Source organism: Schistocerca cancellata, chromosome 1 (genome assembly GCF_023864275.1).
Source record: "Schistocerca cancellata isolate TAMUIC-IGC-003103 chromosome 1, iqSchCanc2.1, whole genome shotgun sequence".
Lineage (NCBI taxonomy): Eukaryota > Metazoa > Arthropoda > Insecta > Orthoptera > Acrididae > Schistocerca > Schistocerca cancellata.
In genome coordinates, this window is record NC_064626.1 from 1,166,696,607 (window position 1) to 1,166,713,908 (window position 17,302).

At 43.9% G+C, this 17,302-nt stretch overlaps 1 protein-coding gene and 1 pseudogene across 4 annotated transcripts in view; both read left to right on the forward strand.

The window, feature by feature from the left end:
- LOC126093841 (uncharacterized) overlaps window positions 1-17,302 on the forward strand; it is a 140,148-nt gene that overhangs the window by 89,504 nt on the left and 33,342 nt on the right. For all 4 annotated transcript variants that reach the window (XM_049908752.1, XM_049908753.1, XM_049908750.1 and 1 more), the window contains one exon: window positions 1,471-1,648. In XM_049908752.1, the coding sequence (XP_049764709.1) occupies window positions 1,471-1,648 (178 nt within the window). The remainder of the gene's footprint in view (window positions 1-1,470; window positions 1,649-17,302) is intronic.
- On the forward strand, window positions 8,013-8,130 carry LOC126103316 (5S ribosomal RNA; annotated as a pseudogene).

Sequence of the window (17,302 nt, forward strand, 5' to 3'; positions counted from 1 at the left end):
GAACGTTCAATAACCATCTTCACCAACCACACTATGAAACGGGTGAAGGTGGGGTAAGTGGTCAGAGAGGGTGGGAGGGGACCCGAAGTGGCCTTTAGCTATATTTTGCCACGAACAGCGTTGCTGCCTGCCCAGAACGGATCACATCAGTTATCGTATACATCATTATCATTGTCAGTGAGTTTGACAGGAAGCTTGTTTCGTTATTTTCAAGTAAAAATTTCCAGGCAAGTCATTTATATTATTCTTGTTACCTCATTTAAACTTAGAGCTACACTTGTTTGCAATATCAGTGTTTAAACACGGTTTTTGGTGTGCAAATGTAGTTCCTTGTTGTGAAACTTCCTGGCAGATTGAAACTGTGTGCCCGACCGAGACTCGAACTCGGGACCTTTGCCTTTCGCGGGCATGTGCTCTACCATCTGAACTACCGAAGCACGACTCACGCCCGGTACTCACAGCTTTACTTCTGCCAGTATCTCATCTCCTACCTTCCAAACTTAACAGAAGCTCTCCTGCGAACCTTGCAGAACTAGCACTCCTGCAGAGTGAAAATCTCATTCTGGAAACATCTCCCAGGCTGTGGCTAAGCCATGTCTCCGCAATATCCTTTCTTTCAGGAGTGCTAGTTCTGCAAGGTTTGTACAAAACTAAGTGACTTTAAATCCTTGTGAAGATTATTCTTATTTCTAGTATGTGCCCGCCCCCGGTAGCTGAGTGGTCAGCGCGACAGACTGTCAATCCAGAGGGCCCGGGTTCGATTCCCAGCTGGGTCGGAGATTTTCTCCGCTCAGGGACTGGGTGTTGTGTTGTCCTAATCATCATCATTTCATCCCCATCGACGCGCAAGTCGCCGAAGTGGCGTCAAATCAAAGACTTGCACCAGGCGAGCTGTCTACCCGACGGGAGGCCCTCGTCACACGACATTTCATTTCATTTCTAGTATTGATTCCATTAATTGAGCTGTTGGTTTGAAAAAGTGATATATTTTTAATGACAAATTTCATTAAAGAATAAATATATTGGGAAGTAGTAGTTAGTATCCCTAGTTCCCTAAACAGGCTTCTGCAGGATGTTGTTGAGTTCACACCACATATAACTCTTACTGCACGTTTTTGTGCCCGGAAAATTTTAGCTTGGCTTGATGAATTGCCCCAAAAAATAATCCCATATGACATTATGGAATGAAAGTAAGCGTACTATGCCAGTTTTTTCATTTTTATATCCCATATGTCTGACACAATTCGCATTGCAAATAGAGATTTGTTAAGACGCTTCAGCAGTTCTGTGGTGTGCTTTTCCCAGTTGCATTTATTACCAAGCTGTAATCCCAAGAATTTAACACAACTTTTCACGCTAGCGCGGCAGCGTCTATCACTCGGAGCCCTCCAGAGAGCAGTGCCACACAGTTTTACTTTTATTTCTGGTGGGTGAACGACGTGTCTCGACCACGGGATGTGTGTGTTGCAGACGGAGGAGGGTTCCAGCGTGGGCTCGTCGGCGGCTACTGCGACGCTGCAGGGCCTGGCGTGCGGCACGCTGCTCTACGTCGTCTTCTTCGAGATCCTCCAGCGGGAGGCCAAGGGCATCCGCCAGTACTTCGCCACGGCGGCCGGCTTCCTCATCATGTTCGCCGTCCTCGTCACAAGTGAGTACCCCACCACATCTCCCTCCGACTGCGCCACCTGTATTCGTATAGCAGTTTCTCCCCTCTCAGTCACCCCCAACACCTTTGGTTAGCACAAGGAAATTTCTCTTTTGTGGCTCTGAAGTCAGGCAATAACATAAAAAAGTTAGCTCTCAGAGACATATCAGTCGGCAGACTTTCCAGTGTAAAACCTGTGGCGCTGCCGGACTTGAATTACGAGCTGTGTCCTTTACGCATTTTGACACACAGGGCGTATCATGGCTCCTGTTTACAACCGTGGGAAGGAATGCCACAAACGGTGGGTGGAGGTGGATAATTTACTCATACGCCCATTTGGAAGATAGCATTCAGCATGCAGTCGAAGAGAATCCAGGTATCAGTACACCACATTTCGGTATACTATGAGATACGTAGTCGAATTAAATCGGGTGATGTTGCAGGAATTAGATTAGGAAATGAGACACTTAAAGTAGTAAATGAGTTTTGCTATTTGGGGAGCAAAATAACTGATATAAAGAGGATATAAAATGTAGACTGGCAATGGCAAGGAAAGCGTTTCTGGAGAAGAGAAATTTGTTAACATCGAGTATAGATTTAAGTGTCAGGAAGTATTTGTATGGAACGTAGCCATGTATGGGAGTGAAACATGGACGATAAATTGTTTAGACAAGAAGAGAATAGAAGCTTTCGAAACGTGCTGCTACAGAAGAATGCTGAAATTAGATGGGTAGATCACATTACTAATGAGGAGGTACTGAATAGAATTGGGGAGAGAAGAAATTTGTGGCACAACTTGACTAGAAGAAGGGATCGGTTGGTAGGCCATATTCTGAGGCATCAAGGGATCACCAATTTAGTATTGGAGGGCAGCGTGGATTGTAAAAGTCGTAGAGGGAGACCAAGAGATGAATACACTAAACAGATTCAGAAGGATGTAGGTTGCAGTAGGTACTGGGAGATGAAGAAGCTTGCACAGGATAGAGTAGCATGGAGAGCTGCATCAAACCAGTCTCTGGACTGAAGACTACAACAACAACATGAGATACGTGTTTTAGTATCTTCAGATACGTGTTTTAGTATCTTCTGAAGGTACTTCACCGGCAGTGCACATATCCGTATTATCTTCAACGTCTGTAGCGTCGTCCAGTTGCCGATACCGCGCGAGAACTTTTGCTAAAAGCTCGTTGCGCAAACTGTTTGTGTTTGAATTTGTAGGATTTGAGGTCCGCCAGTTATGCAAAACACCTTTTTTTCTCAGTTCCCAAACATGTTTCAGCACCACTGTGCATATCATCAGTGGGTTTCCGTTTTATTTATTCTTTGCATGATTTTTCCAGATCACTTGTGTATTATTTACTACATGTAGCTTGTCATGTTTTCCTGTGGCAAGCCCTTTTATTCCCCGCATCATGATGAGGTGTCGTGATGCACAGGTAAATGTAACACGTATTTTCCACAAATAAGGTCGTAAAAGCACTTTTCACTTCACCAGAACACAGTGTGATTGTGGTTGTTGTACACCACCAAGTCCAAAGAATAAATAAAACGGAAACCCACTGATGATGGCTCAGTGGTGCTGAAACATGTTTGGGTACTTAGAAAAACGGTGTTTTGCGTAACTGGCGGACCTCAAATGGTACAATTTTAACTGCGAACACGGTCACCACAAGGATCTGCAAATCCAAATGATGAATATATGTTTGTATTTGGCTTTCGGATGAGAGCAAATCTGGATGGAAGAGATCGAACAACAATATTTGTTAGACGAGAACGAATCGATAGTGCATCTTTTCTTGAGGGTAGTTTTGTTCTGTCGTTGCAGTTACAAATATGCGTGTTTTTTTCCCCACCAGACGCGTTTCGCTTTATTGAGGTAAAGTATCATCAGAGGTCTGTAATAAAGTTATTTACATTTTGATTTGCTTTTGGATCGAAAAAGAATTAGTTAACAATATGTTGATTTATACTTAACGGTGATTTCCGCTTGCTGTCTCGCTGACATTGGAGAATCAGTGTCCAAAGAAGGAAAACGTCAACGATGTGCTAGCAAACGCCACTTCCCGATGTAAGCGAGAAATCAAGCGAAAATCACCGTTAAGTAGAAATGAATAAATTGTTAACGAACTGTTTTTCGATCCTACAACAAATCAAAATCTAAATAACTCAATTACAGACCACTGATGATGCTTTACCTCAATAAAGAGAAACGCGTCTGGTGAGGAAAAAACACGCATTTTTGTAGTTGCAGCGACAGAACAAAAACACCCTCAAGAATTATAAAGAAATTACGGACAATGTGGCCACATAAATGAAGAATTTAATGACAATAATAGATCGTCTCTTTATTCTCTTTGAAACTGGCTCTCCACACGTTTGTATGGTCGCTCGTTTTTCACATGGGATTGGTAACAGCCATCTCCTCACCTTAACGTTATTTTCCTTTTGCTTCTCTTTTCATCACCTCATTTCACATATGAAACGCCAGATCTACGGCTCTGGATCACCCAAGATTGCAGAATTTCTCTTTGATTCGAAAGTATGATATCTCCAGAAGAGTCTTATCCTATGCTTTGGGACTTGCAGCTCGTGTGCTGCAATGTGACGTCTCTACGCACAAAGCTATTATAGTGACACTGTGTGTTGTACTGGTAATTACGATTACTCAGTGAAGAGCCTTTCATCCTTCAGCAAACAACAGAGGATTTTCCTTGTTCCAGAGAATCTCTCCAAAAAAGTGCCTGTCGTAAGGAACACACACACACACACACACACACAAAAGGTTTTGTTTTGTCACCTCGCATACATCAATCCGGATATCCTTGATGCCTTTTAGGATGTCAACAGAAGCAGAAGGACGACACCAAGCAAATGGAACGAGGCCAGCAAGTCCCACGGCATTAGAAAAATCGAGCCAAGACACCCACCATTTCTAAGCTAACTACTTTTTCATGCATTGTTGTCTCCGTGATAATAGGCCCATTAATCCTCGTACCCTCCTCGAGCCCACTTCCTTCGCAGCCAAGCAAAATACCGGCAAAGAAACCACCAAGTTGCCATACTACGTAAGAATACGTCCGTGGCTATGTTTTATATTATCGTTAATATGGCATAAAAGTTCTGTTTCTGTCGTGTGGTGTTAACCAAACGCATTGTCGCCTTCGTTTCACCGACGCACTGCCGTCTATTGTCAACGTTGGCTTATTTCATTACCTAGGCAAATCACAAAATTCGAACACTGTTTTAGGAGCACGAGCGACGGTGAAGGAAGAAGTGAAGATTTCATTAGATATTTAACTTTAGCTTTCTTTCGTGGAGAGATACGATATCAAGTGCTTCTCTGCGTACGCAGCTGTCAGCAGAGTGCTTCCGAACGCGTTGTACTAATTTATTTCCGTAGTAAAAGGTTAGAGAAGCTGCAATTGTGCATTGTTATAGTGAAATGTTCCTCTGTCTGCCCTTTACCATGGAGAAATTAACGAAGCGCTTTTCCTGCTTGATATTTTTTTATGGCGTGTATCGTCTTATGTTGATGAGTCGGAAACTCACAGATGAATCCTCGAATATTTACTTACGTTTTCAGCCGCACACAAATCTATTCGTTCGAGGTACACTGCCATACATGTCGAACTGGTCACTGACTCTACCACGTTAGACACGTATATATGTATCAGGCGTTAATCTGCTTTTCTGGCCTATACTAGTCAGGAAACACGGTTAAAAAGTTTCAATCCCTTAGTTTCGACTGTGTCTGGAAAGATCTTCCCAAATATTCTCAGCAGGGAAGTCCTCTGCCTAACTCCCAGCTGCTTAGGGTATGGCTGTACAGAGTTGTACCTTGCAATGGATCGCACCGCCAAGAACTAGCCATGACTGCGGGTTACAGTGTAAATAAGAAATGAAATTGATACAGCGGTCAGGTAAACGTGCTTACTTGCAATACAATTCGTCGGCGTCACACTCGAGAACGTATACAAACAGCTACATGCACGTATCTGCCACAGATGTCCACGTATCCTGCTTTACAGAGCGGAAAGGCATATTTTTGACTTGGGATGTTGCCCCAACAACAGCGATCAAGGCTTTCAGGTAGTTTCTCTTGGTCGTATGACAAATACCGGAACTCTGAATCCACACCCAAATACTCTCGACTGGGAACGCTCCTTGCTCTCCTTATAGTACACAAAGACATACCTACAAGAGCAGGGAATGAAGGTTGAAAAGAAAATGAAACGCCGCTGCTATTTACGGGATTCCATAAGTTTACAACATGTAAAGCAAGAAATATAAAGTAAAATGTACGTCCACTTGCCGCACTTTATTTCGACTGGCCTTCACATTTAGGCGAGTGAATAATGTGCGCAGTTACGGTCATTTGCATTTTTTTCCGCAGAATGCAGTAGCTTAGAGTCTGCGCTTAAGTATAGCATATCTTGTTTACGGTACACTGAAAAGTATCATTTTTAGAGTGTTCCCAGGTTTCCTGCAAATGTATGAGTGGTTTTTTGTGCGCAGAAAAATGGTGCATTTGGCTAATTCAATACGCACCGAGTAACGGGGCAGGCTTGAAACATTATAAGCAGCTTCTTCATAGGGTGTTGGTCCACACTTGGAACGCAATACAACGGTGACTCTGCGTGGAATGGATTCGAGGAGTATTTGGTAGGTTCGCGGAAGTATTCGGCACCAGGTCACGTAATTCCTGTAAATTACGGACTGGTAGTCTGTGGGCGTGGAGTTGGCGAGTGGTGTTCTAGATGTGTTCCACTGGGTTCAGATCAGGCACATCTGGTAGACAGTACATCAACTTGAGTTTACTATCATGCTCCCCAAAGAGCTGAAGCACAGTTCTGGCATTGTGACACGGGAGTTATTCTTCTGGAAGATGCCATCGGCGTCGAGGAAGACATCAGGTGCCACGGAATGCAGTTACTCTGCAATAATGTTCAAATGTGTGTGAAATCTTATGGGACTTAACTGCTAAAGTCATCAGACCCTAAGCTTACACACTACTTAACCTAAATTATCCTAAGGACAAACACACACACCCACGCCCGAGGGAGGACTCGAACCTCCGCCGGGACCAGCCGCACAGTTCATGACTGCAGCGCCTAAGACCGCTCGGCTAATCCCTCACGGCAGTCTGCAGTAATGTTCACGTAGCCAGCAGCTATCGTGGTGATATCGATTACCACCGCAGGTCCCATGGAGGCGAGGGCGACTGTTGTCGTATCATAATACTGTACCCACCGACCTGCCTCGGTGGCGCAGTGTTTGTTTCGAGAAGCAGTTCGTCTCGATGACGGCGTACCTGGACGTGACAGTCGACCTGGTAATTCATCCAGCCATGCGACACTTTTCCGTTTATCCACGCTCTAGTCTCGATCATCCCGTGCTCACTGCAGCCATAATTGTCTATGTCGTTCGGTCAAAATTGGAGCTCGTAGGGTCGGCGCGATCCAGAACTTGGGCCAGCACCAGCACTGTTTAACTCTGTCGTCATATCAGTCACAGATGTCTACCTATCCCGCTTTAAAGAGCGGACAAGCATCCGACATCCACTTTCTGTGATGGCGCATTGATGTCCAATAGCCGGCCGGAGTGGCCGTGCGGTTCTAGGCGCTACAGTCTGGAGCCGAGCGACCGCTACGGTCGCAGGTTCGAATCCTGCCTCGGGCATGGATGTGTGTGATGTCCTTAGGTTAGTTAGGTTTAATTAGTTCTAAGTTCTAGGCGACTGATGACCTCAGAAGTTAAGTCGCATAGTGCTCAGAACCATTTTTTTGATGTCCAATACCATGTCGCGTAGTCGTGGTTCCGCCCACGTTCAACTATGTTCAGTAGAGGCTCACGCAGCAGGCAACCAGCTTCGACGTTTCCAAGATGCTTGTTCCCCGGCGCCTAGCTGTAACGATCTATCCTTTGTCAAGGATGGTTATGCTATTGGATTTCCCGATTTGCTTGCGGCCCGTATCGTCACTAGTATGGTCACCCATTCGTCTCTGCTCCGCTTATCACCTGTCCGCAACGCGACAGAGAGACATTCAGTCTCGCGGAGGTCCGTGATGGTGTTTTGGCTGATCAGTGGAGGTCTTGCTGAGTTTGCCTGATGATTATAGTGTCGCTCGTGATACGTTATTTACTTACAGTTCTACGTCCCGTCCATATAAAGTACCTGGCAAGAAATTAGTTTTAGTCTTCACAGAGAAGCAATTCCAACATTGGCATTATGGAATTTGTGAATAGGACTTAAATCATACATCAAGATGGACTGGCATCCTTTTCAACAGAGCTAATCTGGCATTTTCTGTAAGCGATTTAAGCGTTTCGCGATAAACCCGAATTAGGACGACCGAATGTGAGTAGAGCCAACGGTCTTGCCGGAGTGGTAACACCGGTTCCCATCAGATCACCGAAGTTAAGCGCTGTCGGGCTGGGCTAGCACTTGGATGGGTGACCATCCGGTCTGCCGAGCGCTGTTGGCAGCGGGGTGCACTCAGCCTTTGTGAGGCGAACTGTGGCGCTACTTGATTGAGAAATAGCGGCTCCGGTTTCGTAAACTGACATACAACCGGGAAAGCGGTGTGCTAACCACATGCCCCTCCATATCCGCATCCAATGACGCCTGTGGGCTGAGGATAACACTGCTGCCGGTCGCTGCCGTTGGGCCTTCATGGACTGTTTGGGCGGAGTTTAGTTTAGTTTTAGTTTTAGAATGTGAGTCCAGCATCTTACTGAGGTACCTCCTCCGGTTCGGGTGTTTAAGCAGCACAAGTTTCAATTAGTTCAGTACATTCTCTAGTCCAAAATGTATCAAGGATTTTGATTCTCTGGCCTTATATAATCCTATACCAAGGATTTTGATTCTATGGCCTTATATAATCCATAGGATTACTATTAAGTCACAGGCTTTTCCGTGAATTCTTTGAGTTACTCAGCTCCGATAATGGGAAGATAATTTGCCCCGTGTGCGTACAGAAGATGTGGGCACCGTACCGTACTGGTCAGTAAGTTATTTTTAAGCTGCCAGTTTTCCCTGTATAGCTCACAGTATCTGTCTTCGTAAAACCTGTTACACCCAGTAATATTGCATAGCAAATAAGTGAGTGGAAACGCGCACTTCCTGTTGCGTTCCTATTTTCTTTAGTCGTGCTCATACTGCCGCGTCTTTCATTCAAGGCCAGACACGACGTGCAGCGTGATGTATGGTCGGTTATGGACAGTGACGACCTGCACATTGTACGCTGCTCGGACGGTTCTCGCAGTTTCTTCGAACACCTATTGTCATTCAAGCTTGCAGCGATCTTGACCTTGCTTGTAGCATAAATCACATCGTTCCACCCACGAGCCGATGTCAGATGCGTCGTAACCTTTCGTACTAGAGTTTCTAAGAATGGATGTTTTGAAATCGGAACTTCTCAGATATCATTTTTCTTCTATCTTCTGCAGTGGAATATACAACTGACGTATATTCGAGGCGCTAGCGTAGTATTTCGGAGAACGTCGGTTCGAAGTGCGCAGTATCCACAGAGATTTAAGTTTTCCTAATTTTTCCTGAAAGTCCCAAGAGAAAGAAGAAATGCTTCCTCGTGTGGGTGTACGCGTTAAATCCTCTTCTACATATTTGTCAAATGCGGGAAGTATCGCGTCTGCTTTCCCTTCAACGTTGGCAGACCCTAAGACTTTAAATAAACGACTCCTTGGAAGTACTTCAACATCTTGATATGTTACTATCAGATCACGACTATGCTGGAATAAATGTCACAAATTTTGAATTTTGAAATGCGAAGTAAATTACATGCTAGTGCAGATGTTTAATTTATTCATAACGGAGCCTGGAGATAACTGAGCTTTTATGTTAAAATCTATGATTCTATGAAATGTACAATCGGAGAATAAAAAAGACCTGACACACGGAAACGAGTTACAAATGATTTCATCGGTACGGTACGATAGTGTTTACTTGGGGGATTTCATTGCACTGTTCACGTAGGATGCGCTAAATATTACGAAATGTAAATGGATACCTGACTGTAATTATAAATAGAGTAGAAATTCTAGTTTAAGTTAAATTATAGTTACTGAATCTGTACGAGAACTGCAGTCCAGAAGTATCTGCAGGCGAGAGTTAAAACCTTCAACGCGTCGTACAGTATTAATCAAGTCATTCGTGACTGCTTACGGACTCAGTTAGTTGTATGGTTTTGCTTTGCACAATTATACACTCACGGTAGGCTAATTCATCTAATATCTGCTTTCAAGTGTATGCTCTGTATGGAAAATACTAAACAACTCTTAATGACTATAGTAGTTCACTGCCGTGTGTCGGATTGGCTGGCAGCAACATCACCGACACATACGTGAAATTTAAATGCAGATGGCGTATCGAACATGATTACTGCCGTATTTAGAATTTTAGAAATTGTAGATATCATAGGACAACATGATTCATGTTTTCTGCAGACTTTAATGACTTCCTGTCAGAGCTCAAAACTAGAACCGACTTGTTGGATAGGCCATAGAAATTGTTCTGGGCCGGTTGTTTGGAACTGTCTTATCACTTGTCCCGATGTCTTGCTGGCACGGTGTACTGCCGGTTTTCCGTAATCATAAATAGAAAGTCAAGGTATTTCAATGTATAGTCATGTTCAGAAGAAACAGAACACAATAGTGAAACAGTGCAACTCATCGTACACTATCAGGGGTGACAGTCGCCTTTCATTATGGCATGGATTACGTGCGCGTCGTCCACTTCTCCGCCTACCTTTGACGAATGTGCGAAAACATGCTAGACGGCAGTGGTGTATGGAACGACATCACTGGGTCGAGAATGGCAGCAGTTAGTGTTTTCAGTCGAATCCAAGTCCTGTTTGTTTGAAAATGAAGCCCGCATTTTGTTTCCATTTTGTTTCGCCGCAGACAGTGGGAGCGGCATCAAAGGGACTGCATTCGCACAAGATGTACAGCGCCAACTCAAGACCTCATTGTGTGGGGTGCTATTTGGTAGAATCACAAATCAGGGCACTGTGACCGATGTGATCCTGCGACCCGTAGCAAGACAATGCACGACCACATGTTACCGCACGAACACGTGCTTTCTTGGTCTCACAGCATGTCAGCCTTTTGCCCAAGACCGCCAGGTCATCAGATTTGTCGCCAATCGAAAATGCATGGAATATGGGGAAACGATGGCTGCAGAGCTCTGATCCAATGCCAACCGCCACACATGAACTTTGGAATCAGGTGAATGCAACATGGACGGCTATACGACACAGTATGCCATTCGCGCCTTATACGTGTCGATGCCATCACGCATGGAACAAGTTATCAGAGTCCATTGTGGGCCCTTTGCCTAATAGGCAACAGGACGCGTGCTGAACCAAGCTGACTAAAATGCTAATCATTGCTGCAGAACATATTAATGTACATGTCCTGTGAATATGAACGTCCTATCTCTAGTAGTTCAAGATGTTCTGTTTTTTACTTATTTTTTTGTGAAGATAGTGTATTTGCATCAACTTTACATAAGGTAAACAAGAAAGAGTACGAGGAAGCCTTTAGCTTGAGTATACTAACACCTTCGTTAAACAACTATAGGGAAGTAATCTACAGTGGTTTTCTTGAAGGAACCATCTCGCCATTCTGAAGAGATATACTGAGACCATCACATTTCCTCTTCTTGCCTTTTAAATTCTGACGGCGATTCTCGTTTCACCACAAGAATTGGAACCGGCCAGAGCGATAGAGCTACTTGGGATACGCAGGCTTGGTTCTCCGCATTCTAACTTTCCGTCAAGTTGTTTGGACTTTATAGCTTTTAGAGTGTAAATATGTTACGTAGGTGCTGTGAGCAAAAAGGCTTCTGTATTTTGATATTCATCACGGGAATATGGGGCAGTTTATCATCTGCTTTGTTGTTCCTTCCATATATTTATCGTATACGGACGCTTTCACCAATTTTTATAAATTAAAACTCCGGCAAAGCACACGAGATGTTTGTTTCAGTAGAGACGAAAGTATTGAAAATCTATGTAGATTCAATAGCCGAGTATATCGACATGGGGGCATTTCGCGCTGTGGGCCTGGTTTGTTGGTGGCGGAGTAACAGCATATGGAGAATATTCAGAGTACAACCATACAGAATATACAGTATACAACGCACGTTTTCAGGTTTGGTGTTTACATCATTAGTGATTTTACAGTAGTTATATGCGCATTAGGCTGTGGTCTAAGGCATTGGAGGATCGGGACAGGAGAATGTGTGAGTCACAGAACTTGGGGGACAAGCTCAGTCATTTAAGAATTACTTTAAGAAAAAATGACTACTTTGACGAAGAGATAAATAGGACTCTATATGCTAAAAAAATCTGGAGCTTCATGCGGAAAATAGTCAGCTAAAGAAAAAGCTTTGCTCCCATTCGTAAAATCACTCCCAGATCGTAGCAGCAGAGTGCTAAGAAGTTACGGTATTGACTGCTGCGAAGGACGTAAGTCCACCGCTTGTCACTACGTGAGTCTCTAAAAACAATTAAGGAACTATCAAAACGTGTACCAACACCCGTATTAAAGAATGAACGAGGAGTCGTATTTTGTGAAGATGGTGCTCGTAAATATTTAGAAATGCGCCACAGTATCACCGCCAGAGACGCTGATAAGTACTTCATTATCCGATCCAGTTTCAGTAACCAGATCATCGTTTAGTATCATAAAACATCTGCAACAGCTTGCAAGACAATAAAAAACATAATGTAAAATTCATCGTAAGTCACTGTTCTCAAGTTGCAAAATATATTACAAGGTCAATAATGCAATGTACCAAACACTGTTAATTTTCATTTTATGTACGTATAATCTCGATAGGCTAAACCAATATATATACAGTGTAATGTATTTTACTATTAGGTAACGGTGACACATAACGGATTTTATTTGGCTATTTGATGCCATAAGTTTTATAATGCCACGAAAGCTGTTTCAAATGTCTTGAGGCCGGTCCATATGACCGAGCGGTTCTAGGCGCTTCAGTCTGGGACCGCGCGACCGCTACGGTCGCAGGTTCGAATCCTGTCTCGGATATGGATGTGTGTCATATCCTTATGTTAGTTAGGTTTAAGTAGTTCTAAGTTCTAGGGGACTGATGACGTCAGATGTTAAGTCCCATAGTGCTCAAAGCCATTTGTAAATGTCTTGAGATACCTAATGATCGTCTCAGGACTGAAACCGGTTACAACAAAGAGTTATTTATTACCAGTACTTGTCGGTGAACTAAGGCGTTTTTTTTTTTTTTTAAATGAGAGATATTGTCGTCTGGGCAACACGGATAATTCGGCAACATCAGATCGTACGAGGTACACTAGGTCCAGTGAACCAGCAAGTTCGATTATGTGCTATCTTGTCTTATCAAGGTCCAATCATTACTATAGTAGAATGTACAAGAGGCCTTAGGAATTCAGAAGCACACCAAGAACTATATCAGGAAAGAGGAAGGAGTGAAGTTAGACAAGTTGTGAGTCTGAGTTCTAAATAAAGTAAATAGCACGAACACTCGAGCGGTACAAGCTCCATAACATGCCGGCGCGACTACACAACCTTAATCGGTGGTCGGCTGACGTCATGACCCGACCGTTGCACTGTTGTATATAAATTGTTCGTTTGTTGAACTTGTTTGAGATCGGAAATCAGCTGATGACGTTTTTATGTCTTCTGAGGATGTTACTTAAAATCCGTCTTGATTGCAAAAAATTTTTTTATTATTCATATGACCGGTTTCGGTTCATTCAGAACCATCTTCAGATCTGATATTTCAGTTACAGGAGTAACCCGTCCAAATCCAGCAACTTTCACATGCTACGTCACATGTGACGTAGCATGTGAAAGTTACCGGTTTCGGTTCATTCAGAACCATCTTCAGATCTGATATTTCAGTTACAGGAGTAACCCGTCCAAGTCCAGCTGGATTTGGACGGGTTACTCCTGTAACTGAAATATCAGATCTGAAGATGGTTCTGAATGAACCGAAACTGGTCATATGAATAATAAAAAATTTTTTTGCAATCAAGACGGATTTTAAGTAACATTATAAAATCACTGATTGCTGTTATCCCATAAGACATTATGTCAGTTTTTGCAAATCTTCTGAGGATGTCTCTATCATTACGAGACGAAACTTAAGACACAGAGCGTGCCTTAGACAAAAAGCCTAATGCTCACGTAACTAAAATCACTGAGAACAGAACAGGCCGGAGACGTTAGATACGCGGAGCAGCTGGGGAAAAGTGGTCGCCCACAGCCTCCCGCGATATGGCACAGTAGTTCGTTGCGTCGTGACTGGTTCCTCGGGTCATCCCGAGTGACGGCAAAGTTCACGGACACCAGTGGAGCGCGACCGCACCACCGAGCCGCCCGAAGGGCGAATCAGCTGCCGGGGACAGCACGGGCAGCCGTCCTCCGAGTTAAGTGGGGGCCCGAAGTCCACTCGGGCAAAATCTGCCTGTCGTTGGGCAACTCCGTTGCCGGCTGAAGAGTGTAGCGGTGCCGGGATCGGCTGAGGAGTCAAGGAACTGGATGGCCACGACCTACATCGAAGACTTTCCCTGGGTTTAAGCACCTGCTCAGCTATCGGAATGAAGACCACGACAGCCCGTTCCCTGAAGCGTGTGAACGCGCAGCGGTCGATCACAATAGGTCATTAAAATCAAAAGCCTTCTATTTCTAGGTCACTCGCCCGTAGCGAACAGAGAAGCGTATTACTTTCTACACTGTCGCGTTAGACATCCTCGCTCTCGGCGTCCAAGCGAACGTATGTGCATAACGGAGGTCGTACACCTCTGGTGTGGCTGGCTCTGAGCACTATGGGACTTAATTTTAAAGGTCATCAGTCCCCTAGAACTTAGAACTACTTAAACCTAACTAACCTAATGACATCACACACATCCATGCCCGAGGCAGGATTCGAACCTGCGGCCGTAGTGGTCACGCGGTTCCAGACTGTAGCGCCTAGAACCTCTGGTGTGTTCGTGTGCGTGATATACACGGTTGATACGAAGCTTTTGTAATTATCAAATACTGTGACGCAATCCAGTTCGAATGTCGGCAGTAAAAACGTATTTTCATGATTCGTATTTTACCATCAGGTCAGGAATGCTGTGGAGCGACTAAACGTACAAACTGTCCCGTCGTGGAGTGAAGATCAGACCTAGCAACAGCCGCGTTGCAGCTCTCAGCTGTTGGCTCGCGTGCCAGCAGTGCATTCCACTTCCTCCTTTACTTGTCTTTCCGACGTAAACACTATACAGCATTTAATTCGTTCCTTGTATTTATTCTGTGCAGTTATATAGACTCAAAGTTCTTCGCAAACTGCATTTAGCTTCAGTAAATTCGTTAGTTATGCCGTTGACAGATGATGACTTATATACCAATGAACTACTAAAATTATGTAGACTTTATTAGTATCTTCCAACTAGAGAATAATTTTGAAAGCAGATATTTTTACGTTTGGTCTTTAATTGTGTAAAATAAACAAACTGTCATTCATAATTAATCACAAACGGCTTCGATAATATAGTGCAACGCGTTTAAAGGCTTTAACCATAATCTAATGGTACTTCTTGCCTGCAGTTAGTCTATGGCATCTGTATACTTCAGTTTCGGCTATAGTACGTATTTGCAGATTTCCACTAATATTTCGTAAGTTTCAGCGAGTTCTGCGGCCACACAACGTTTTATCATATATCTCACATAGACACCATGATCAGTGTTAAAGACAGCATTTGTGGGTTGTTTTCGTGTGGCAGCTAGTTTTTCATACTCTAAATTTTCCATGTTTCTTGCATCATTATAGGCTTTAACATAAAAGCTCAGTTATCTCCGCGTTCTGTTAAACATAAAGTTATGAAATGCACTCGAGCTAAGAGCATCTTCCAAATTGGGAACTGATTACTCGCTTATGCCTCCTTACTGCTCTCTTAGCTGGCATACGCTATTTCTGTTAATACTGTGTTATTATTTTTATAATGTTAGAAGAATGAAAAATCTAGTTGTTGTCAAAGATGTTAGCTTTTCTGACGTTTGGTTCAGTCACCTCTAATTTTCTCCAGTTCCTTGTAGGTTACCATCAGTGACGTGGGTAATATACCAAACAATAGCCTTGAACTAATTACTGTTCCTTCCAGGCTTACCAAATCAAGATGTGAACTTTGACAGTTTACACCGTTCTTAGTACAAGGATGGTGTTTCTCGATCCAGTATAAGGACGGTGTTCTCGGTCTTACGACTGGTTTGATAATTCCATTGGCGTTGGTTTGGTCAGTACTAGTTCTTCGATTCTTACGAGCATTATTACATCTAAGGACTAGAGAGCGCGCCAGACTTCCATTCATTTCTCCGTCCTATATTTACTCGTACAAGCCCACTGGTACAATGCAAAGGGCTGTTTGTATAAGAGATAAGGTCAATGGACTAAATATTACTTACTGCGTTAAAAGAACTCACTGTTCATGACAAATAATTTTTTAGCAATGCGTATCGGTACTGGTACTCAAAATCTTTACAGCTGCTAGGGTCGGACTTGTCAGATTAACAGAGATGGCAACTTTTCGCTTACGGAGACAATCCGAAGATAGAGTTTCCGAACTAATGATCCATCGAATTTGGTAGACACGAGGAGAAAGCGGCAGGCGTCGTACGAAAAGTTATTCACAGAACTTGGATATCTCTTTACAAGCCAGAATCAAGGGTACACTACAGATGCGGCAGGTTGACAATGAATATTTGTCGCTACGTTTTAAGCACTTGTCAGTCATTTGTACGATGTTGTACGGAATAATGTGGTACAGAAGTGAATATAAAAAACTACCGATAGAATAGCGCTGCTGCATAATGTAGACTGCCACAGCTCTACGAGCATCAATAGAGACGGCTAACTTTATCGGTCTCCTGTGGATGGCGATTTCCTGGCGCTCTGGCCTGCGTATAGCGCTGCAGGTGTTCACGGCAGACCATCGGAATACAAAAATCGTAATTAGCTCGTGCCAGGACGGGCGAAATCCGGATTCAGCCTTCCGCTGTGGGGCATTCGCGATCGGGTGGCACTACAAAGAACGGTCCCGTCCCAATTAACTCAGCGCTGGGCGTGATGCCGGCCGCCGGCAGGGCCAACTTCCCGCTGACACTCTGCGTCTCCACGAACAGAGTTAACGGACACGTTTAGGCATTTGATTCACCGAACGGTTGTAGAAATTACGTCAAGTGTGTCTTTAAGTAAAAGAAAAGATGGATGAAGTCCTGAGTGACCGAGAGTGTTGAGAAAACGTAATAGCTCGCTCTGCGTGTAAATACGATTCACACTGGACTCGCATTCGGGAGGACGACGGTTCAATCCCGTCTCCAGCCATTCTGATTTAGGTTTTCCGTGATTTCCCTAAATCGTTTCAGGCAAATGCCGGGATGGTTCCTTTGAAAGGGCACGGCCGATTTCCTTCCCAATCCTTCCCTAATCCGAGCTTGCGCTCCGTCTCTAATGACCTCGTTGTCGACGGGACGTTAAACACTAACCACCACCACCATTACTACGATTATTTTTATGTGGTCGTTCCACTTCAGATCGGTCCGTACGTCTGCTTAATGGATTCCACTGCTTCCAGTGACTGTTCGGTGATC